The sequence below is a fragment of the Myotis myotis genome, unplaced genomic scaffold (genome assembly GCF_014108235.1).
Source record: "Myotis myotis isolate mMyoMyo1 unplaced genomic scaffold, mMyoMyo1.p scaffold_m19_p_15, whole genome shotgun sequence".
Taxonomy (NCBI): domain Eukaryota; kingdom Metazoa; phylum Chordata; class Mammalia; order Chiroptera; family Vespertilionidae; genus Myotis; species Myotis myotis.
Window position 1 is genome coordinate 27,358,213 of NW_023416319.1, and position 24,943 is coordinate 27,383,155.

The 24,943-nt window shown below is 39.2% G+C and overlaps 1 protein-coding gene across 3 annotated transcripts in view; it reads right to left on the reverse strand.

The window, feature by feature from the left end:
* Nucleotides 1-4,445: 4,445 nt before the first annotated feature.
* The window catches only part of A1CF (APOBEC1 complementation factor), an 81,233-nt gene continuing 60,735 nt past the window's right edge, over nt 4,446-24,943 (reverse strand). Inside the window, exons 6-11 of one of the 3 annotated variants that reach the window (XM_036336757.1) lie at nt 24,375-24,472; nt 22,054-22,324; nt 20,649-20,854; nt 13,620-13,756; nt 12,571-12,722; nt 4,446-9,493 (exon numbers count right to left, since the gene is read on the reverse strand). In XM_036336757.1, coding sequence (XP_036192650.1) covers nt 9,342-9,493; nt 12,571-12,722; nt 13,620-13,756; nt 20,649-20,854; nt 22,054-22,324; nt 24,375-24,472 — 1,016 coding nt within the window. In that variant the 3' untranslated portion in view covers nt 4,446-9,341. The remainder of the gene's footprint in view (nt 9,494-12,570; nt 12,723-13,619; nt 13,757-20,648; nt 20,855-22,053; nt 22,325-24,374; nt 24,473-24,943) is intronic. The other 2 variants (XM_036336756.1, XM_036336755.1) reach the window with 2 other exon arrangements.

A 24,943-nucleotide genomic window follows, 5' to 3' on the forward strand; every position in this document is an offset into this window, starting at 1 on the left:
TGGTGGGCAATAGTATGTGGAGCACCTGATTTCATCTACAGAAGAGGAGACCAACTACTCAGACACCTTAAATGGTTGGACCAAGGACACAGGTTAAGTTGGTAGTAAATCTGGGACTAGAACTCAGGTCACTTGACTCCTAGGTTGAGCCAAGCACCTCAAAGATACATGAAGATTACACACCTTTAGGAAATGTCTACTATGCAGAAACAGATGAGAAGGCTCATATTTGACTATGGCTCCCCCCTGAGCTCTGTCCAATCACCAGCCTCAGCAGTAGGTTGGGTGTTTAATGTCATTAATGTTTTATCACGTGAATTTGGTTGGCAGATGGGACTATGGTGAACACTGGAACAGGTTTCCCAAGGCACTTAGCAGAGACACATTAGACTAACAATAAAGTCCACAACCTCTAACAGGAAATCAGTGAGACAAGCCAAGGGTCATGATTTATCCCAGCTCTTATCAGAAAAAGCAAGCCAAGAGAGCTCACCCTGAGTACTAAGTTATAATGTAACCGGACACACACACACACACACACACACACACACACACACGAGTTTAAATTTTCATAGCTGCCAGATGGAGGATGTGGGCTATTATTGCTCACACTCTACCCACTGCCTTTGGAAAGAACAGGTCAGAGAGGGTAATTATCTCTCAAACAGATTTCCCTGGTTGTGTTCTCATCAGAACAACAGAAGGTTATTTTCTGGGATTATGTTGGCAGATTTGCAGGCCTGTAGGGCTTACTGAGATAAGAGTAAATCAGGTTTCCCTTGAAAACACGTTACTGCATAAGGCACTTGTTATTAGAGCCTGTATATATGGGGGAAGATGTGGTCCCTTTCCTGGGGACTGGAAATGTGGAAGGTGAGATATACTTATCTCTTTAGTTGATATACATTTTGAAGATTCTTAAGAAAGCTTCCTGGAAGTCTCCTTAAAGTCTATTTAATCTTTTTTCCTAATTACAGTTGACATTCAATATTAGTTTCAGATGTACAGTATAGTGTTAGACATTTCTATAACTTATGAAGTGATTGCCTCAATAAGTCTAGTACCCCCTGACACCACACATAGTTATAATATTGCTCACCATATTCCCTACGCTGTACTTTACATCCCCATGACTATTTTGTAACTGCCAATTTGCTACAACCCTTCACCTTTGTTTCATAGTCCTCTAACCGCCCACCCACCTACAACCATTAAAATGCACCCTGTGTCTATATTTTGTTTTGTTTGTTCATTTTTTTTTTTTTAGATTTCATATACAAGTGAACTCATATAGTATTTGTCTTTCTTTGTCTGATTTATTTCACTTAGCATATTACCCTCTAGGTCCATCGATGTTGTTGCAAATGGTAAGATTTCATTTCTCTTAAAAAAAAAAGAGAGAGAGATTTTATTTCTTTTAAATAAATGAGGAAACAGTTTAATTATGTTTTTCCAAGTTCCCAACCATTAGTAATTGGAAGAGTGAACTCAGATCTGAATGGCTCCAAAGCTTGTGCTCTTAGCCAGTCTGGGAGGCAGCATGGGATTTAGAAGAACAATAATGAAGTGGACCCTGAATGCTAGCGTTACAGGTCTCCATCCACAAATCAGCATGAAAAAAGCAACCACACTTGATTGTTCTATAACTCAACTTGATTCATGACGAAGCTCTCATCTTGTGGGACAGGTAGAAGCAAAACCTTGCCGAGATTCAGCCTCTCATTTCTGAGGTTGTGCTGCAGTCGTTGGCATCCTACAGAGAAGTGGGAATGGAGGAGCAGGTCCTCACTCATGGGTGACAGAGATAACTTCTGAGAAGGCCAATGCCTCTGTCCCTGGAGCCCCTTTCATTTCCTTGGATAAGTCCCTGCTTCTTGGGGGCATGAGCATGTATTCAAGGCTGCCCGAACTCACTCTACAGCCATTCTTCCTCGAGGGCTTGATACCTTATGGTTGATGCTGCTGGGAAGCAGGATCCAGATTCCCTATGTTCTTTTTTATCCATCTCTTCCTTTTCTCTCTCCCTGTCCCCATTCTATTTTGGGGACAAAGGCATGCATTTTCTCCCTTGCTTCTCCATGATACTCTGTCTCTACTGCAGATCACTCTACTCCCAGTCTTTTACTCCCCCCCCCCCCTCCCCACACACACAAACCCTATAAATTCTTTGAATTGCTAAAGCTTTTGGAAAACCACAGACAGAAAGGCTTGCATGGAATCTCTTTATTGAAGCAGTGATAGACAGAGGGAACTGCTGGAAAGAGGGGAAATTCAGTGAGAATAGAAGTAAGTTAATATCTTCCCTTCTCTTCCTTTCCTTTTCTTCTCCTTTTCTACCCTGCCCGCTCTCACTTTCTCTTTCTAAAATAATTTATTTACTTTATTGTATTGGGCATATGATCCCGTATACTAACAACAGCAAGTTATTTATAAAATTAAAAATTGAATTGGTTTTCCCGATTTTGCATAACAGCTTCAGTGACTCTCAGATGACACACACATTTGTATTCACTGTAACTTCATAAGGTTTCACTGTTGTATTAGTTATCTATTGCTTCATGACAAACTATCCTGAAGCATAGCATCTGAAAAGAACAACACTTATCTCACAGTTTTGATGGGGCAGGAATGCAGGCACAATTTAGGAGGGTCTTCCGCTGCAAAATCTCTCAGAATCTGCAATCCCTGTGTCAGCCCAGGCTGCAGCTTGTCAAGGCTCTACTGAGGGGGATTCTATTTCCAAGCCCAATCACGTGGTTGTCGGCAGAACTCAGTTCCTCACATGCTGTTGGCTGGCAGCTGACTTCATTCAGCTCCTGGCCATATGGCCCTTTGCATAGCATAGCTCACAACGTGGCAGCTGGCTTCATCAGAGTGAGCAAGCAAGGAGGCCCAGCAAGGTGGAAAAAATAATCTTCTATAATTTAATCTCAAAGGGACATCCCACATTTTATTCATTGGAAGTGAGCCACTAGGTCCCGCCTGCACTCAAGGGGAAGTGATAGTACGGTGTGAATACCAGGAGGTGGGGTCAGTGGACTGGACTCTACCATAGCTGTACTTTCAATGGGTGACAATACTTCGAGAAATTCTAAGGTAAATTGACAGTTTCCTTTTAGTTGGTAAAGGGAAGCCAACACTCATAGGCATCAAGCATGTGCCTTATTTCATTTAACCTCACATCTTTCCTGTGATGCAGGTATTTGCACTAGTTTTTGTCAATATTCATTTTTTTCCATCCTTTCATAGAAAAATAATTTTTTATGGTTGCCCAGATAAAGATTGCCCATTTTCCATCTACTCTTGCATCAGGCGTGGCCATGTACCTATGTTCTGACCACTGAGATGCAAAGCTTAGTGTTGTACGGCAGCTTCCAATAAATCTCCTTAACAGAAAGCTAGTTGTTGTCCTTTCCTCTTCTTTGTCCTTCCTCTATCCTTCGCTTTGGAATGTAAATGCCATTATCTTGTCGCAAATATAGTGACAAGAAGAAAGACCCTCTGTTCATGACACTGTGAAGCATAGTACTGGCACTGATCTGCCATTTGGGAGTTCGAGACAAGGGACAATAAAATGATATCTTATTTATTTAAACCACTGGTGTTTTGGGTACTGTCACTGGCAGCTTAACCTAATCCTAGCTACTCAGAATTTGGCACCTAGGAGTGTGGTGCTACCTGTAACAGAAATCCAAATATGTGGTGTTGGCTTAGTGCAGGGTTGGCAAGCTTTGTGTAAAGGGTCAGATGGCAAGTGTTTAGGCGTTTGGGACACCTTTGGTCTTTGTCACAAATTATTCCTTTTATCTTTAAAGCACTTTTTAAAATAAAAAAATCCTAGCTCAGTCCTTTAAAAATATAGTAACCATTCTTAGCTCGAGGGCTAACAAAGCACACGTGGCTGAATCTGGTGCTCGAGGGGTAGTTTGCTGACCTCTGCTTAGTCCAGTGATGGCGAACCTTTTGAGCTCAGCATGTCAGCATTTTGAAAAACCCTAACTTAACTCTGGTGCCATGTCACATATAGAATTTTTTTGATATTTGCAACCATAGTAAAACAAAGACTTATATTTTTGATATTTATTTTACATATTTAAATGCCATTTAACAAAGAAAAGTCAACCAAAAAAATGAGTTCGTGTGTCACTTCTGACACACGTGTCATAGGTTCGCCATCACTGGCTTAGTCCACCAGGGGTCAGCACACCCTGGCCCTCCTCCACCAGGGCCAATGACCTCAGAGCCCACTTACCTTTCTGGAGTCATGTTTTCTCTTTATTTTTAGTTTCTGAGTGTTCCTCTTATTTTCTTTATTGATTAGAAAAGAATGCACTTAATTATTCAGTGACATCTACTCTCAGAAAGTACACCAAAGTGGACTTTTATAAAAGATGGAAATGTAAAGAAATCACCAAAAGGACATCGCAATGATAGGTCATTAATATTTAGTATTTACTCAAAAAAGAGTCAACGTTTAGTTTTTAGGAAAGAAAAAAATAAATCAGCAACTCAGGTTATTAGTTTTTAAAACTTTATAACAGTACTTGACAATTCCATTGTAATCATTTTGCTATCCTCGAATTACACTAGTCATTACAATATTGTATTATTGCCCATTTCATGTGATTTATGATTCCATGGTACCCATTATGTTTATTGCTTCCAAGCTAATGATCAGTTTCCCAATAAATGAATGTTGTAATTTTACTTAGTATATTTAGATAGACCACAGAGTTCTATAAAACATTGTACTCAAAGTATAAAAATAAGTGCTTTAGGCATACTCTTTAATACTGTTTTTGTATCTTTCTTTTGGTGCCTCAGCTAACTAACTTCACATAAATAAAGTCAATAATAACAAAAAGGGAAACAATCAAGAAACTAATGCCTAGAAACTAGAAATGCATTTTGCTGACAGTTTGCTTTTCATTAAAAGATAGAAGATAACCTATCTGGTTATATTGCAGCCAGAAAAGTCAGAAAAAAACTCATAAAGGAATAGGAATAAAAATACCAATAATTATAATAAATATTTAAATCAGTAATCATGATGGGCTGATTTAAATAGACGTATCTGCAGCCTGTGCGCCCAAAGATCTCTTAGGAATTATAGTAGCAAATGTTAAGTATCTAAATAAAATTTACATTTGAAAAAAGTATGTATGTTTTGTTGCAAATCACTTATTGCCAAAAAATATAAGTATAGGTAAGGCTTGTGAAATAGATTTTGAATTTTATAAACACAAGTATATTTAGGAAACAGAGATAGTTAATGACCAAAATGCTTTCAAGTAGATTAAAAAGCATGGGGATCTGCTCATTAACATCATAAATTAGTATGTGAATATGACAAATTCATGTTTTAAAGCTACCTCTGGATCTTTATATTTATTTCCTTTTTAAAAATTTTGCATAGTCCTTTAAATTTCTTTTTAAGGTGAAGGAAGTCCTTTCTGGCTTGGGGTATAAATAGCTCGGTTCAAGGAAGAAAGGAACCAGCCAATGGTTTATGAACCTCCTAATGCCCGATGGTTGTGACAGGCCAAGAACATGTCCCTAAGAGCTGTTTCACATCTTGTCCCCTGCCTAATCTAGCCTTGTGGCTGCTAGCTCTGTCCCTGATGGCAGAACTCAGGACCTGTAGCCCAGGGGCAGTGGGAGGGAAAGCTGGACCAGCAAAGACTGGGTAGAGGGACAGCTAGATGGGGAGTGGATTGAGGAGAACCGTGGCGGAGAAGATGACACATCTCTTTCTCTGATCATTGTGCTCCTACCCCGGCCAAAAAGGAGTAGCTGGGATCTTGAATTGAAGCTGTGTCTGCTTTGGGGAGAATAAAGCCAATTCTACAACATTTTTTAAACGGCCATAATGAAGGGGTCCCTGTATAATTTCTCATCTACACTGGACACATTTGAGAGTAAGAGGAGCTATTGTAAGTATTTATAACATGGGCAACAGATGTAAGCCAGCACTGTCCTGGCACACCCAGATGTATTGTCACACCGGAAAGACAAGAGACGTTGCTCAACCCTGAGTGGGATTGACATTCTTCAATCTCTTAGCTCCTGTTGGCAGCTTACTTTCTTTAAATGAGGTAGCTTTCTAGCAGCAGTTTTGGGTGCTGTTACACAAACATAGTGTGGTTTGGCATGATACCAGGTTTGGGCAGGGGTAGGAGGGGAAAACTAGTCACCTAGAGAATTACATTCTGTTGCAGTTAAAGGTGGTCTACTAGTTATACTAATGGGTTGGTAGCAATTTGAGAAGAAGCAGCATTTTTATAGGTAGGAAAACAGACATCTACTCTGACGGCTGTTCCATTTCCTCCTAAGTAACACTGCCTGATTTTAATTCTCAGTAAGCTATTGATGACCAATATTTAGAAACCCAGTTCTAATGTACTGGATGTTTCTAAATTATTTGCTTGGATATTTTGTTATTATTGCTTGGTTGGTTGACTCATTTTAATTTTTTCTATGAAAATTTATTTCTAGGAAGCAATAAAGTAAGAAATAACTGAAAAATGAATATTGATACACAAGTATGATAGGTATTAAGTAGGTTCTAATATCTGAAGGCCAAAAATGTAAACACCATGCAAAGGAAACCTTTGGTTCTACACTTGGTTTTCAAAATCCCATTTTTAAATTTTCAGAAACTATAGCAGGACTTGGTCTACATTAATTAACGTGGGCAAAGTAAATGCAAACATATGACATGGTAGACACATTGACACTTTCTATAAATATGTTCTAATAGAATTTGAAGTATCCTCTGGCTTTTACTAGAATGAAGTAACATTTCAGCAAAAAATAAAGCCACATCTACTTACTTGAATAAAATCAGTCCTCAGGATGTAAATATCATGAATACTTATGTTTTTTCCTCAAGAAAGTAATGAGATGGGGTTCCAGTGGTAATCTTCTTGATATTTTTGTATTATTGTATGTTTAAGTCTTTACTCTTAACATTTATAATTTAATCTGGAATAATGACTTTTCTCATAAAGAGATTCCTATATTTACTAAATGTTCATTTTGATTAAATTAAAATTCCTCTGGATAAAACCTCCTATTTTGCAATGGTTAGACATATAGAGTGCCCTTTCCATTCATTTTTAAAGATTTTAAAGAGAATTACAACTCTTGCTCTTGGAATTTTTTTTGAAATGAGTAGGAATTTGCCTGACCCCCAATGCAATTACTGTCATGGAGTATAAAAGCTGGTCTGTGGGGAAGTGTAAATTTGGACCTACACATTGCTTAAGGAGAACTTCTTCACTTTCTCATTTTTAGAATTAGCTTGACCCAAGAATTAGTTTGTAGCCAATATGCATTATATTGAAGTTCATACTTTCATAAGATAAATACATGTAAAAGTATGATTTGGCTATTTTGTTTTAATTTAGACAAATTTTTCTTGCATTTTTCTACTTAACAAACATGAAATAGAAAGGGGAAAAAAATAAGCAGTTCCCAAACTTAGTTGCATAATTGGAATCACCTTATCTTTAAAAAACAATACTGATGTCAAAATTACTGACCCCAAGACATTCCGATGTAATTGGTATGAGGTGTGATCTTGGCTTTGAAAGTTCCTCCAGGTATTTCCAATGTGTAGGCAAGTTTGGGGACCACTGTCCTAGGGGGTCTGAGAAGGGAAATACAAAGCTAAAAACAAAGGCCTTTCAACATTCCATCTGTAACATCGAGACCTTTGACATCTGATTGGAGTTCACAGAACTGAAAGGTAACAAGGACTTTTAATTGTTTTTGGAATTTATCTGATTTTGATTGGAATCTGGCCTGATTTTGAATCAGAATTCCAGTCAAGAGTTGATATTTTGTTTATGCCTTTGTACCTATGTTTTCCCTTGAGTCCTGTAGAATTTTACAAGGGCCAAGGGATTTTTAAAGATGGAAATTGTAGTACTGTTGTGTCTTAAATCACTGATGAAACTTGAGAAGTAGTAATGGGTACTGGGTGGTTGGAATTAGGTTAGTTCTGCTTGGAACAAAAAGCAATCGCATATAAGGATGGCAAACGAGTAGAGCCTTCTACTCCTCTCCATTCTGACTTTTGTAGCATCCTTCTCCCCATCAGATGTTTCTGGAGAAGAGGCCCTCGACTCTAGGGGCTTTTGGTAAATCCCACCCTTGCTGAGTGTCTGGAGAATCAGCCTCTAGTCAGCAGTGACGAGGTAAGGTTTTCCTGTGATGGCTCTAAGGCCACAGCACTCAGCTCTGCCGAAGCTGTCTGATGCTCATTGGAAGTAAAAGGAAGGGAAGGTAGAGGATTTCCTGGCAGATTCAATATAAGCGCGTGAGATAGTCCAAGGCTGAACCAAGTTATTTTAACTGTCTCTGAAGCTGGATGGTGGCCTGAGTATTGCAAAAAGGTCAAAGAAGTAAATCTTTATTTCTTGCTTTGTTTGAAATGACTTTTCAGCCAATTTGCCAAATAGCTAAAAGTATCATAGGTGATAGTTTATAAGTGGTATTTCCTTTTTTAAGATATTGGAGAAGAGCAAAATAAGACTGAAATGAAAATAAATCAATATGGACACATCAAACGTTTAAAATAAGAAAAAGTCATTTCAGGTTGGAAGGATGATTGTCTTGTGGGGATGCTTGGGAAGGGCAGGAGTTCTAGGGGCAAAGAGGTGGGCTAATGAGTTTAATAAACCATAGGCCTGGGTTGCTTTCACCAGGTCTGCAATATATCACATCCATTTCCAGGAAGTCCGCGGGGATTGCAGGGGACAGGAAGATGCTGACCTATGACAAAGTGACTGGGCGGAATTTTCAAACTGCAAATGCTGAGTCATCAAACCTTGGACATTTTTTTCACAAGCCTCAGCCTGTGCACACACTCCACTTAGCGGGTAATGGAGAGCATGTTTTGAAAAGCATCCTCTCACCTTCCCTCTGCCTTTGGTGACTTTGGGGATCACAAAACTCAGGTGCAAGCCAGGGTTAAGACTCTGGAGTTGACTTGGCACTCTGTTGTTACTGACTGGGGAGGTCAGTTAAAAGCTCTCTCTCCACTCGTCAGGGTTCGTAAATGTGCTCCCAAGACACTCAGCAACCGTGCAAGAACCACCTGGGGGTAGTGGCTCTTCAGCCTTCTGTTAGAGAAAAGGCTCCTTAACATTGGATTGGATTGGCAATCATATTCTCCTATCGCGATTCCACAGTTAGTAGGAACTATCGTCTCAGGAAGGGCATCACGTGAAGAAAAGCATTACGTGTGATCATTAGGGGACTGAGTTAGAGGTTTATTTCTTCTAGATAGAGTTTTGTGTCTTAATATTAAAATAAAATAAAATAAAAAGATATCTTCAGAAGGCTCCATATGCATCGCCCCGGGCGGTCACTGCGAAAGTGGGGTAGACTTCATACGTTGTGTATGCTGCCAAGTCTTGTCCGAGGGTCACTGCTTGCTTGAGCTGGGCCGCGGACACGGGTGCAGTTGCGCTAGGGACGGCATATGCTGGAGGAGGAGGCAGAGAAAACTGCGTGAAAGGGATTCCCGTTTGCTTCCCTTGGGCTTACCGTCTTCCTTCCGGAATATGTGCCTATTCTCATCTGTGCATTTTAAACGGTGCTCTCAGGGGACTCATCCTTTAGGGGGCAGCATTCCTCCGAGTGAGGTCCAGCACCTGTGGCAGAATCACTTCACTCTGAGAGAATTAGAAACCCGGGGGACAGGGTCCACGAAACAGAAACTTAATAGGATGCTGAGTGGAGGAAAGTGTGGGATTTAGAGCTTTTTCAGAGGGTCTCAGAATTTATAAAGGAGGCAGGGATGGGGGGTGGGGCTCGGTGGGTCTGCTTCTCCTGCTTCCCTAGCCCCACCTTAATGAAATGATAAGACATTGCTTTCACCTGGGAAGTATGTGTAGGGAGTGGGTAGACCAGTAGGATAAATATTTACAGTTTTAGCAAGTTTTTATAGCATGGCACCATGAAAGCAAATACTAAGTAGCCTTTCCACAATGAGAACTAACCTTGAAGGGCAAATAGCATCTTCTCCCCCTACCATCAAGCTACCTTTGGTGTATTTGGATGCCTGTCCTCACCCCCCCTCCCCCTCCTCCCCTCCCCCCTGCAAGCCAAGTTTTGACTTACAAGGAAATCATTGTGTGCTATCACCTTAGTATTATGGTTTTACATATTATTGATTTCAGACAGGAAGCGAGATGGAAAGAGAGATAGAAAGATCAATCATGAGAGAAAATCATTGATTGGCTGCCTCCTGCATACCTCCTACTGGGGATCAAGCCCACAACCCCAGGCATGTGCTCTTGACTGGAATCGAACCCGGGACCCTTCAGTCCACAGGCTGACGCTCTATCCACTGAGCCAAGCCAGCTAGGGCTTAGTATTATGTTTAGTTGCTTAGTAATCACTTTTGAAGAAGAGAGCATAGCAGCTCTTATCTTGAAGCAATATTAACCCGTTAGTGTTTTAGAGCAAAACTAGGTATTTGAGATGATCCAAAAATTGTAAAAGATGATGAGAAAAAGAGAAAGTAATTAAGCAATAAACAGGGATCTGATAAAAAAACAAAAAACAAAAAAGCCACCCACAAAAGCCCATTTGTATTATGTGCTGTGGAAGTCTGCCCGACCCCCCAGACACATTGATTTCTTTCTGGTGGCTTTTCAGGAGGTGGTGGCTGGAAGCTGGCTGGACTATTTTTTTTTTTTTTAATTGAATCCACTCCTTGGCTCCTGCACTTTGAGCAGTAATGCTGACTAATGCACTAGTGAAGTTTGGTACATTTCCCAAGGATATGAGAAATGTGTTAACAATTACTTTCATGATCTTGGAAACAGAATATCTAAAGTAAGTAAGTAATGCATGCATATGTGTGTGCGGCATAGATTTTATCTTTAGGTGTTTTGAATTTTTCTTTTGCAATTTGGCTAATTTCTTAGGCACAAAAGTATTTGTGTTTTAAACAGATTCTTCCCTTGAAGCCTATTATTCTCTGCTTGATCCCACTATAAAGTTGTGAGAGATTCTTAAATTCTTAAGTATTCCCAAGACACAGTCATGCCCTAAATTTTTTTGCTTCTTGTAGGAGCAAATAAGTATGGATAAGATACGATAATCTTGGGAAAAAGTAAGTCCTTTCCAATGTGAAGCAAGCTTTAAAGTTCTCCTGACATTGGCTCATTTATTTTTATAGTACATTTGTTAGGGGTTGTTGGGGTAGTTTTCTGCAAGACAGGGGTTCAACTTTCTTCAAGAACTGAGAAGTCCTGGCCATGTCCCCAGTGCACAGACATCAACACCCTATTTTATGGGATGCAATTCCGGGGTTGGTGGCCCTAGTACAGCCCAGGGGAGACCATGCCCTCTGTAGTGGCAGCTGGAATTGGGGTCACATCCACGTGTGAAGCGTTAGTTTCAGCCTCACCTGCCAGAGTGGAGTATCTATTCAGAATTTTGGGGAAATAAAAATAAGTGAGATTTGGCCCAAGGACATGGATGTGTGGGGTATAGATTTCTCACACCTTCATATAACCAATGTATGGATTAATCAATCAATAGGAATGCCATATTTCCAGGTCTAGTCAGAACTCTCTGACTGGGCTTATGGGGGTATCTGGATACAGTGACAAGTCAGAATGAAATTTTTTAAGGGAAAAGAAATAAATGTTTATTACTTAAAAAAAAAGAATGGAGTTATTCAAACTGAATGCTGAGAAAATATTTCCAAAAGAAATTTGGTCCTCTCTCTAGAAGATTCATTTTTTAAATTATCAGCATTTATTGTAGGTATATGATAAATGCGGAAAGGTCTTTAAATGTGACCCTGAAGGCTTGTTGATCTACAGATAGACTTTATTTTAAGCAATCAGCATATGTCCTGAACAAAAGTTATAGAACAGATAAAATGAGGCTTGATTGTGCACATATTGACTCTCTCTCTCACCCCCCCCCCACAGTTTTTTGACTTAAAATAATTTAAGAAAAATGTAATCTACACATCTTTCATAAATCAAAGTAACAGAAGTAAAATTGAAGATTGGATTTGGGGAGGAAGTGCAAGGATTGCTTAAAAGCTGATTGACCTTGGCCAACTGACTTAATCTTTCCAGGACTCAGGTTCTTCATCTAAACAACAGGCATTATGCTAGAACCTACCTCTGGCGTCGTGAGCATTACTGAGACAACCTAAAGTACTAATGCGCTGGGGAATTAGGTGAGTGCCTGGCACAGGGTAGGAGCTCAGATAAACATCAGCTGTTAATAGGTAGTTCCAAACGTTCTTACTGAAAGTAAAAACCAAACCAAAGCAAATCAGCTGCAGAGACAGTGGCTCATTCAAGACCACATGGCCCTAGCCTAGACCCAACCCACTCTGCTGCCCAGCTCTATTCTCTTGCCTCAGACTTTAATGGTTCACTTATCTGGCAAATTCTTTTTGGTCACCGATGGTATAAACTGCATTTATTGTAGGTGGAGATAACAAACAACTCTATGAGTCCATGGTACCAAGAAGGGTTTCCAAGACACTCTCTGCAGGGTGCCCTTTCTGGCCCAATATTTTCATACCTGGAAAAGCAGCCGCAGAAGCGGCAGCAGCTGCTGCAGTGGGAGCGCTGGCCCCATCGGTGGGAATGCCCAGGGTCTGCAGGGTGTACTCGGCTGCGTATGTCTTTGCTTCATCCACGTAGGCACTTAGCTTTGGAGGTGTGAAAGCGTGGCTGGAAAGCACAATCAGGGCGAGCATTTTAAACTCATGCTATTGAGACAGGTAAACATCTAAGGCGCTGTTAGCTTTTGAGGATGAGAGGATGACAGAATTTCGTGTGGGTATGTTCATTCTCTTTGCCATTAAAGTTTCTACATATATATGCATGTAGACATATCTATACATTGGCCAGTGGTCGGCAAACTCATTAGTCAACAGAGCCAAATATCAACAGTACAACGATTGAAATTTCTTTTGAGAGCCAAATTTTTTAAACTTAAACTGTATAGGTAAGTACATTGTTACTAACTTAATTAGGGTACTCCTAAGGCTTAGGAAGAGCCACACTCAAGGGGCCAGTTTGCCGACCACTGGTAGAACAATGGTGGTTGATGTCATTCCTGGAGCATACTTGTAACTCATTATATAGCTTTTCTAAGGTGCATATGAGCCATGACGGTTCCTAAAATAATGCGGAAATGCAGGTTCCAGGTAAAATTCAGAAGGTGATATCCACTAACAGAGAGGTTGCATCATTGGTCCAAAATTTAAATCTCAGAGCATGATTTTGTATAAAATGGCTATTTCATACAGTTCAACCTAAATACTACACAGATCAAAGAATAGATTATACTTTTCATTCCTGTTAAATTTTACAGCTGCAGTTTTCCATTGGTTGATTTTACTACCAGGTCTTCATTGTCTACACAAAATTTGGGGGTTTTGAGATGACAGTCTCATAGTTGGCACATACATCCCAACTCTACATCTCAATGTTTCATTTAATGAAAAATGAGTGGGTAGTAGACTTGAATATTTATCTTATTGAGAAAGTGTTAAAATGCATTTAATCTATAAGAGTCTCTTATTCTAAAATTGATATGATTAGGAATTTGGAGAAGTTACCCACATTGCAGGATTTTGGCTGGCCAGAGCAGGAATGGTTATTTTGTATAAGAATAGTTGCCTTTGATCTTGTCCAATGGTAGAGTGCAGTTGATATACTGGCTGTCCCCAGTTATTTTTCTGACAGATTTCCTCTAATACCTACAAGAGTGAAAAGAAAAAAAGACTTTTCTTTCAAATGTCACATTTGCATTATTTCTCTAGCTTTCAGGTTTTAACTCTGTCCTTCAGAGTTTAAGCTAATATAAAAAGATATAAAATGCCACATGGTTTAATGACTCATAAAACTTAAGATGAACTTAATTTGAACTCTATTTAAAATGTTAGGTCTATTAATTCATAAAAACCATCTTCACACCACTTAGTCTAATATGTTTTTAGTTTAGTCCATTAGCTGTAACTTTTTACCAATAGTTTAATTTTGTGATCTGTTTGATATACTTATCCCTGCTTAAAAATTTGATATCCTAGCACTGTGTGGCTGGATTTACTCATTATTATCTTCAATCCTTCTGTTTATAATGGTTTAGAGAAAATAACCTAAGGATACAGTATATTCTTATTTTATGTTATTTATCATAAAGTTTAACTTCAGGTTTTCATAAAAATAGAGTTTTAAAGTTTAATTGGTTAGTATTTATTGATGAGGATTGATAGGTGTTGACAGTTGCAATGTTTTTGGTGAACAACACTTCTGGTTATTTTTACAATTGTCTGGTTTATGGCAACTTCCTGGATGTTTTGTCTTTTTCTATCATTACTGCAAACTGAATCATGTCTAAAAGCACATATTTTCTTCATCTTGAAGCCAATTTTTGGTGGCCCACAAGCCCTGATACTCCCATTAGTTGGAAGATTCAATAAACTGTGCAAAATCGGGCATAAATCTGAAAAAACAAACAAACAAAACTCGTTGGGACAGAACAATGTCCCAGGATGCCCGTATGGAGCTTATCTCATTTGTTCTAACACCAATCCAGCTGCAATAGCATAACCTTTTCCAATTTATTCAATTTATAGATTGCTCCTATCTTCTTTATTAACTTTTCTTGCAATATTCTCAGTTTTGTAGCATCTCTTGTCATCTACAAAGCATTCTCTGAAGTTCCCGAACAATAATAAATTGCTTTAGCTGGCAGATAGTCTGTAACGTGCTAACGGAGTAGCAGCTCTAACTGCTGACTGCAGGTCAGCATGTGTCCCTCGGCTCTTCTTGTTGGAAGTTCACAACTCCACTGTGGAGTTCTTAAGGCTCCATCATGAAGGTTGGGGTGACATGGTCTTCAGTTTCTAAGCCATAGTTGCAGAAATTTGGGGACAAATTAATTAAAGAATTTTCATTAGTTGGTAGAGATGGTTACTCACATCTTAATAAAAAGCATGACCAGTTTCTAACCTGGGTTTGATATTAAAAGCAGAGATCTTTACTCATGCTATAAGAGCTCTCAGAACTGTTCTACAGAATTTATGGTGATCATTACTTTTTATTTTCTTAGAATATATCTAGTTTTCCCAGTAGCTTAATTAGGTTTCTTATTTTGGGTTTTAACCCAAGGGAGATTGGGTGACTAGCTTTGTGTTTTCTGAGCAAAGCTCTGAGTGCCAAACTCATGGCATTTACTAGATTTTTTTAATAATGATCTGTGTACCTGTTAGTATCTTCTCACTGAATTGCCATATAATGTTTTCCCAGTTTTATTGAAATACTAGAGGCCCGGTGCACAAAAATTCCCCCCTGAGGAGGGGGATCCCTCAGCCCGGCCTGCGCCCATTTGCAGTCCAGGAACCCTTGGGGGATGTCCACCTGTCGACTTAGGCCTGATCCCCGGGGGATCAAGCCTAAGCTTGCAGTCAGACATCCTTCTGGCAGCCAGGGAGCCCTCGGGGGATGTCTCTTAGGTCCCCAAGGGATTGGGTGTAAACTGTTAGTTGGACAGTCTTAGTGCTGCCACGGAGGTGGGAGAGGCTCCTGCCACCACCTCTGCTCTGGCCAGCCATGAGCCAGCTTCTGGCTGAGTGGCACTCCCCATATGGAAGTGCACTGACCACCAGGGGGCAGCTCCTGCATTGAGCGTCTGCCCGCTGGTGGCCAGTGCGCATCATAGCAACCAGCTATTCTGCCGTTCAGCCAATGTGCATATTAGCCTTTTATTATTATTATATAGGATGTCCCCATTTCCCCCCTTTTGCCCCCTCTACCCAGGTCTGCTCCCCACTTTTCTCTGGCCATCACCATACTGTTGCCTGTGTCCATGGGTTGTGCATATATATTCTTTGGCTAATCCCTTCTTTAAATTTTTATTTTCAGATAAGTGCTTATAACTGCACTATTATATATTTTCTATTATATCATTTAGAATTAAGATATTTTTTAATTGAACCCTTGTAAATTTTAGCACAATTTAATAAATTATGCTAGAAGCAATTAGGAGATTTTTCATGTAATGCAGATACATTTCAATTAATATTTTATTAATTTTTAATTTTTTAATATTTTAATTTGAAATAATCTCATACATGTAAAAAAAAAAACCTATAAAATACTACAGCATATTATATATACCCTTCACCCAATTTCTTAGGTGTTAATAATTTAAACATAACCATTATACAACTAACAAAATTTGGAATATATTTTTCTTATAACCTCTTTAATGTTACTTAATCCATTTACTTTGTTTTTGTTAATCTTCACCCAAGGATATTTTTCCATTGAATTTTAGAGAGACTGAAGGGAAAGGGAGCGACACATTGATTGGTTGCCTCTTGCACATGCTCTGATAGGGACTGGGGATCAAGCCAGCAACTGAGGTACATGCCCTTGACTGGAATTGAACCTGGGACCCTTCAGTCCACGGGCTAATGCTCTATCCACTGAGCAAAACAGGCTGCAGCTTAATTCATTTACTTTTCATCTATATGTGTCTTTATATTTAAAGTGGTTTTTTTTTAATTAAATCTTTATTGTTCAGATTATTACATTTGTTCCTCTTTTTCCCCCTCATAACTCCCCTCCTCCCAGTTCCTGCCCCACCCTCCGCCCTCACTCCCCACCCACTGTCCTCATCCATAGGTGCACGATTTTTGTCCAGTCTCTTCCCGCATCTCCCACACCCCTTTCCCCTCCAAGAATAGTCAGTCCATTCCCTTTCTATGTCCCTGATTCTATTATAATCACCAGTTCATTCTGTTCATCAGATTATTTATTCACTTGATTCTTAGATTCACTTGTTGATAGATGCATATTTGTTGTTCATAATTTGTATCTTTACCTTTTTCTTCCTCTTCCTCTTCTTAAAGGATACCGTTCAGCATTTCATATAATACTGGTTTGGTGGTGATGAACTCCTTTAGCTTTTTCTTATCTGTGAAGCTCTTTATCTGACCTTCAATTCTGAATGATAGCTTTGCTGGATAAAGTAATCTTGGTTGTAGGTTCTTGGTATTCATCACTTTGAATATTTCTTGCCACTCCCTTCTGGCCTGCAAAGTTTCTGTTGAGAAATTAGCTGACAGTCGTATGGGTATTCCCTTGTAGGTAACTGAGTTTCTTTCTCTTGCTGTTTTTAAGATTCTCTCTTTGCCTTTTGCTCTTGGCATTTTAATTATGATGTGTCTTGGTGTGGTCCTCTTTGGATTCCTTTTGTTTGGGGTTCTCCGTGCTTCTTGGACCTGTAAGTCCATTTCTTTCACCAGGTGGGGGAAGTTTTCTGTCATTATTTCTTCAAATATGTTTTCAATATCTTGCTCTCTCTCATCTTCTGGCTCCCCTATAATTCTGATGTTGGTACGCTTGAAGCTGTCCCAGAGGCTCCTTACACTATCCTCGCATTTTTGGATTCTTTTTTCATTCCGCCCCTCTGGTTGAGTGTTTTTTGCTTCCTCGCATTTCAAATCATTGACTTGATTCTTGCGCTCCTCTGGTCTGCTGTCGGGAGTCTGTATAATATTCGTTATTTCAGTCCGTGTATGCTTAATTTCTAGTTGGTTCCCCAATATAACATCGAGGGTCTCATTAGTTTTCTTGTAGATCTCATTAAGTTTATCGGTGGCTTCTAAACAGTTCTTGAGAGACCTTAAAAGTGTGGTTCTGAACTCTATATCTTCCATTGACCATTTTGTCCTGTTTCTTTGTCTCCGCATTTTGTTATGCTTCCTTGGTGCACCCCCTAGTGGTCTTTGTGCGCAGTCTTGTAGTTAAGCTTTGATTGTTGTAGCTAATACCAGGGAGGGTTTGATCTCCAGGCCAAGTGGCTGTGAGAATCAGCTGTGTCTGCAGTGAGAGAACTTCTGTCCTCTGGGGAGGTGCTAATCTAGCCTTTGCCTGAGGCTATCCGGCAAATGCCTCTGTGCAGGGCTTGTGCGGGGCGGGTCGCACAGGATCAACAGGGTGGGCCGGAGAGAGCAGTTATGGCGGCTCTCAGTCCTGTCCCCAGGGGCTCTGCCTCTCTGAGTCCCAGCGACCGCTGCAAACCTCGGAGAGAAAGCTGCACTCGCTCTGACCGAAGCCAGACAGTCCCGCTTCTCCCGTTTGAGTCTGGGTCCCTAAAGACTCGCCCGTATCTGGAGCTCAGAGTCTGCGACTCCCTCCTGATTGAAAACACCAACCGTGCCCTCCGCCGCCAGCCCGCTCCGCGCACTCCGCACCTCAGAATTTGACTTCAGCACTACGCCTCCTCTGAGTGTCCGTATGTGTTTCTCTTTCCTCCTAGTTGTAGGACTTCCACTCAGCCAGCATTCCTGTGGTTCTGGTTGATGTCCGTTCTGTCTTTTAGTTTCACTTTTGAAGTAGTTGTTCAAGGCAGCAAACTCCGGCGTTAACCTATGCCGCCATCTTGGTTCTCGGGTTTTGTTTTTGATTCACCCTTATAATCTGTGTTTTAATTGGCGCATTTATGCCACTGACTTTCAGAGTGCTTACTGATAGAGTTACTGTCATATCAGGTGGCTTCTGGGGCTTCTGGGGCCCGCCAGCAGCCCGGACCAGATCTGGTCCCAGGCAGCAGGCAGGAGGCTCCTGGGGCTTGCGGGGCGGGTGTGCCTGTGGCCCGGGACCAGATCCGGTCCCGGGCAGCAGGCAAGTGGCTTCTGGCGTCTCCCATGGGGGCCTGGATGGCGGCTCGCGCTGGCGGCTCACGCTGTCTCGCCCTGCCTGCAGTATGTAAATTAGCTACCATCTTTGTTGATGGTTAATTTGCATATCTCGCTGATTAGCCAATGGGAGGTGTAGCAAAGGTATGGTCAATTACCATGTTTGGCTATTATTAGATAGGATAATTAACATACATCACGGTGTGAGTTTCAAGTGTACACATATTAGTTTGACTTACATATATTATAAAATGATTACCATAATAAGTTTAGTTAGCATCAATTATCTAATACAAATGCAATAAAAAGTAGGAAAAAGAAAAAAGTTATTTTCCTTGTGATGAGAATTCTTAGGATTTATTCTCTTAACAACCTGCATATATATTATACAGTGGTATTAATTATAGTTATTATATTGTACATCACATCCCTAGTAATTCATTATCTTATAATTAAAAGTTTGTATCTCTTGACCATGTTCCTCCAATTCTCCCACCTCCACCATCTGCCTCTGTTGACCATAAACTTGATCTCTTTTTTAGAGTTTGGATATATTTTTTTAAGATTCCACATATAAATGAGATCATACAGTATTTGTCTTTCTCTGTCTGACTTATTTCACTTAGCATACTCAAGGACTATTCATGTTGACACAAATGGCAGGATTTCCTCATTTAAAAAAATATGTTGACCATTTGTATAGTTTTTTTGGAAAAATGTCTATTCAGGTCTTTTGCCCATTTCTAAATTGGATTACTTTTCCTGTGCCACATAATTTTTGATGGTAAGGGATTGTGTTATATTCCATTTTCTATCACCAGAACTCACAAAAAACTTGTTAAAGAATGCCCAATGAACGGTTTTTGAACAAACAAATGATTGCTGTTTACCACTCTGATAGGAGTTATTGTTTGTTTTTAATTGTCTGGGTAGGATTAACAGGAAACTTTGATGTACAAATTTGTGTGTCTAAGAAAGCCAGCGATTCTACAAAAAAAAAAAAAATACTCAAGATGAACATTTAGAAAAGCAACTTTTCTACTTGCTTGCAATCATAAGGCTACTTCCATAAACTTAGAGCCTATGCCTTTGGGGTGAGAGTAGAAAAATTTCCTTGGACTATACAGACTGTAACTCTGAGCAAGTAGATATTGGTTACTCAGCCCAAGTGTCTCTGCAGAGAGATCAGCATGTGCTGCACAGGGAACAGTCTACTGGTTAACTTAGAACCAGCTTTGTGTTATTTTGACTGTGTTTATTATTCAGTTTCCATTCTAAAACAACTTTTATCACTTTTAATTTTCCAATAATAAAAAAATACAGCCTCATGCAGAAACTTGGAAAATTAGAACTGTGAAATAAAAGCAATAAAAACTCACTGTAGTGCTACTGTGCAGATATCATCACAGTAGAAAACTTAATTTGATATGACTGATGGCGCCTTAGAGTTAATTGAGTAATATCACCTTAGATGACATGGTATTTTCTCGTAAACACAGTGTTTCTGAGAAAAGATGTCCTAAATGCTCCATTCATTGACTGTCATGAATATTTATCATTTGCTAACCAACCTGGCTTACATACAATTGCCATTTATTTTGAACTAAGGTCTTGGCTTTATATTATCTTACTTAAGGTATTGGTTGATATTCTCAATAGCTCTCAGGATTTTTGCATTTCAGTGGAAGATTATTTAAGGTACCAAATTTTATAATTGAAAAAAAAAAAAAGAAAATTTATAATGGAACAACACTTAGCACTCTGACAAGACATTATGTTGATTGGTCACTTTATCTATTAAAAACAAACAAATAAACAAAATAAAAGCTAGACAAAACAAAATAGTAACCTAAGTAGAGATCAAGTCATGTCATTTGATGAAAGGAGAATAATGAACGTTGGCTCAACTTAAAGAGACTATCTCTGGCATAACGTCACGTACCTGGGGAGCAACTTTAATTCCGTGGGGTTTTAAGGTAACAGGATTCATCGGGGTGAGTTCCATCCCAGGTAAAAGATCATAGAGTTTCTCTTCTTTCTTGTCTCCTTTGACCTGATATCCACGACCCAGGCCTGTGTATGCCAAATAGCCACGGCCGCCCAGTCCTCTCACTCCCGCAGCCCCTACAGGTACATTCATGTAAATTTCTAGGAATGTAAGAAGGCATTAAACTGAATCAAACCACCAGAAAATCACCCTGAATCTTACTGTAATGGAAAAGTTAGCCCAAGCCACATTGATTATTGCCCTGAGGATGGGTAGAAACCCCTAGGATTCTAATGTAATGAAACTCAACATAAGGTAGAGTTCACCAGAGGTGTCTTTCTTTTTTTTTTTTTTTTTTTTTAAAGGATTTGTGGAAGAAAGCAGTACTATCAAAGCTATTGATAATTACATAAGCAACTTTAAAATTTAGTATAGAGAAAAAATTTTCCGTTTCTGTCTTCAGTTAACCTTTTATTGACATTATTTTCTGTAGAATAATTAATACTGGGAAGGTATTTTTTTTTTTTCTTAAAAAAAACAGCCCAGCATGATATAACCACATACAGTGGTCATATCAGTTTTGCATTTTGCCATTGAGCAATAAGTCAGAAATGAATTCTAGTTTTCCCAATAATGCCGTCCTCAATGACCAGTTGGAAAACCAACATTGAAAGCATTTTTAAATTAACCATTTTCTATCTTATGTTCTGTCCAAGTGAGGCTTAAATTTCTATTGAGTTTCATTAATAGATTCCTTTTGATTTTTTTTCCACATTGCTACTTTGATTTCCTATTGTTGGCATAAAGATAAAAATAGTAAATTGATTACCCTTCATCCATGAATATCATTCATTGATTTTTTTGGTTTTGTTATAAAGGTGTTTTTTCTCCCTTGGAGTAGAGTTTGTTTTTCCTTACATTACAACTGGTTGACAATTTATATTTAATGTCTAGATTGTTTTATGATGTGATTTCAGATTATAATGTTTTAATTATATGACATAATGTTTTAATTATATGACAAGTTAAGTATGATTGCAATATAGTGATCCAATGATAAGAGAGACATGAACAATTGTGGACCTGAGATTTAGGTTGTGCAAATGTTATGGGTCCCATGCAAAGATAAAAGGTGTGGAAAGACTCATTTGTACTATGCTATGACCAAGTTTTCTCAACCAGTTGTAATGTGAAATAAGATTCCTATGGAAGGATAACTATTGATAAAATATTTGATTTTTTTAAAAAAACTTTCGAGTTCTTTTTTCTCAGTGGACTCATCCAGTTTGACTAAGGCTATTGCAATACAAATCATTTGAAATCATGCAGTTATTCTAAGGCAAGAGCTGATTAGTATTACCTCTAACAGAAGGGGCTCGGATAATGGCCCTGTTGCCAAAATGTCCTTTGGTGGCTGGGAAATGAAGGCTAGGAATCGTATAGGCCTGTGGGGCATAGAAGACAGGAGCTCCGAGGTAGGCTGTGGTAGGATCATAAACATGGCCCAAAGAATAGGTATACTCTCCTTGCAGCATGGCGCCCCTTCCACCTGTGCCTCGGGTATACCTGACATAGCTGTCCTTGTCCACTGGTTTGGCTAGCGTCACTTCAATGGGGGAGCCATCCAGCACCTGTTATAGAGAGCAAGGAAAAAGCAACAAGAAAGCTATGAAGATAACCACGGGAGGCTGAACCCTCGTGATGGGTCTCCTTCTGTATTAGCCTATTTGCTGCTATGTGTACTGGCTGTTTTAATTATATGTACTTGTCTCTATAGGTTGATGGCGTGTGTCATTTAAATTTTTGCCTGAATAGTTTGGTTGAGAAGTTGCCCATAAACTGCCAATAGGTTTTTACAGTGACAAATTGGCCACCATCCATGAACATATTGGTTATAAATTTATTGTCTGAATACAGTCACTGAGACAGAATTATGTAATATTTTTAATGTGATGTATATGGTTTAAATTACATGTTTACATGTTTATGTAATTATATAATTCTAAGACAGTTTAGGTTAATTATGGAGATTAAAATCTCCACTACCTAGCAGGGTACAATGAAGATGAAAGGAAACCAATAAAGAGATCTTATCAATTATTAACTTTTTGATATGGGTAGCCCAGTTGGGCCTTTCTGGCTGCTAGCCAACTAAAGGTCTTGTTCCTTAGAGTTGCTACACAGTAAGTATGTTTCCACTGGGAAGGAGGAGATACCTAAAAGGTGAGGCACTACCCAAGGAAGAGGCATCTGAGGCCATTACCTTGTCCCCCACATGGACTTCCTTGGGAAGCAACCTTTTGGCCTGCTGAACAGTCGGTAACTAACAAATGGAGATGGTGGATAGTACTGACGTTTCTCAAGTCGCGCACTCCTGAAAACTTGTCCTCAAGAATTATTGAATTGGCCCTATTCTGACACAAATTTTTGACATTGAAAACAGCTCCAGATAATAGCTGAAGATAATAGTTGAACATAATAGAAGTGCTTAGCTCTACATGTGTGACTCACTTCTGTGTAGCACTGTCATACACAGAGACAAGGATAGCTCTCAACAAATACTTGATAGAGTAATGTATTTCTTATCAAAGAACAAGGTGTTATGAGAAAGCTTTTGTGGCTTCTTTCTAATGATACGATGGACTCCTATTTTATAAAAATGAAAGAAATTATATAAAATGTTCCTGCAGAAATTGCCTGCCATCCTTGTTATCTGATGTCATGAGCAATTCCTGGGTCATTGAAGTCTGCTAGATGGAGCTCGTGATTCACCCTGACCATTTTGTTCAGTCTCTGGGGCAACTTATCCCTCTTTCTATGGATCTACCCTACTTTTTGGTAGCAGGAGCCAGTGTCAAATGGAACACACGGAGAGAGAATCCAGCTGATATTCAACTGTTACATTGTCATTCATGTGAAGAGAAGAAATGGAGTATTGAAGGAATGAGGTAAACTTGATAAGATGCTTTATATCACCAGTCTTTTCTTAAAATGAGAGACCCAAATAGGTCTCTGCTTATAGGCACTTTCATATCAAGAGACCTTTGTAATAGAATGATTACATACTACAAAGTCAGATTTCTTATTGTGATAGATTTGTTTTGTATACCTCTGGCACCCAACAGTGTTTTAAACTCAAAATTGTATTTTAGTTATTTGGTTTAGACATTTCAAGAGCTAAGACAATATCTCATTAATCTGTATATCCCAAGCCCAGCAAAATTTTTTGTACATCATAAACATCCATAAATATTTATAGAATAAATATCCACATCCAAAGCTCAACTCATCACTTTTCTCTTTAAATAGGCTCTCCTGCCTGGCTTCCCTAACAGTATTATTCTGGTTTCCCATATTGAAAATCTATATCTAATGAGTGAAAATTGGAATGGGTGAAAAACACCTTGAAATAATCTACCCTAATATCCTTCTTTCTAAGGAAATTGAGTGCCAGCAACTTGCCCAAATCAGCCAAAATTAGAGATAGAGTTGGACATGCAAGCGACATGTTTATCATACTTTCTATCACTTCCTTTTTTTCCTCTTAAATGAACAGAGGCAGCCGTGTCAGTGTTGGAGAAAGCCTGAGTGAGGTAGACTTGCAGGACTGTTCTTTTGAATAAAATTTCCACACCAAACTTTGATGGAATCTGTACATGTTTTTTTCTTTGTCTACATTACCTTCCCATTTAAAGCTTTCATGGCCTCAATTGCATCTTCTCGGTTACTGAAGTGCACGAAAGCATAGTCTCGGATTTTCTTCACCCTCTCCACAGCACCTATCAACACAGTGAAAGAACCATCATTAACCTTTTGTTCAAGAATATTGTTGGTTGCTCAATTTTAAAAATTAACTTTTGCCTAGAATGATGTTAAGGGGGAAACTTGTTCAACATTAACTTGTTAGCGGTTTAGCATGTTGCTATCCTGTTAGTTATACTCACTTGGGTGTAACTTCAGAGACCGCGTTCTCTTTTCCTGAAACTCTTAGTTTCTAGAGACAGTATAGGATGAGTCCCTGTGCCAGGGAGAACCAGAAGAGGCGATAGGTCCTCCTTTCTTCCTCCACTATCAAAGTTCAATTATCCTCTTACATCCAAAGTCACAAAGCAGAGTTTCTACTCAGCCACGTGGCTTAATAGTTATAAACTGTCTTCCTTATGATAATGACAGTGCTGTAATGTAAGGATAATTTAAAAACATAGCAGTCCTCTCTTCTCTCTCCCCTCGGCACTCAACCCTTGACTTCT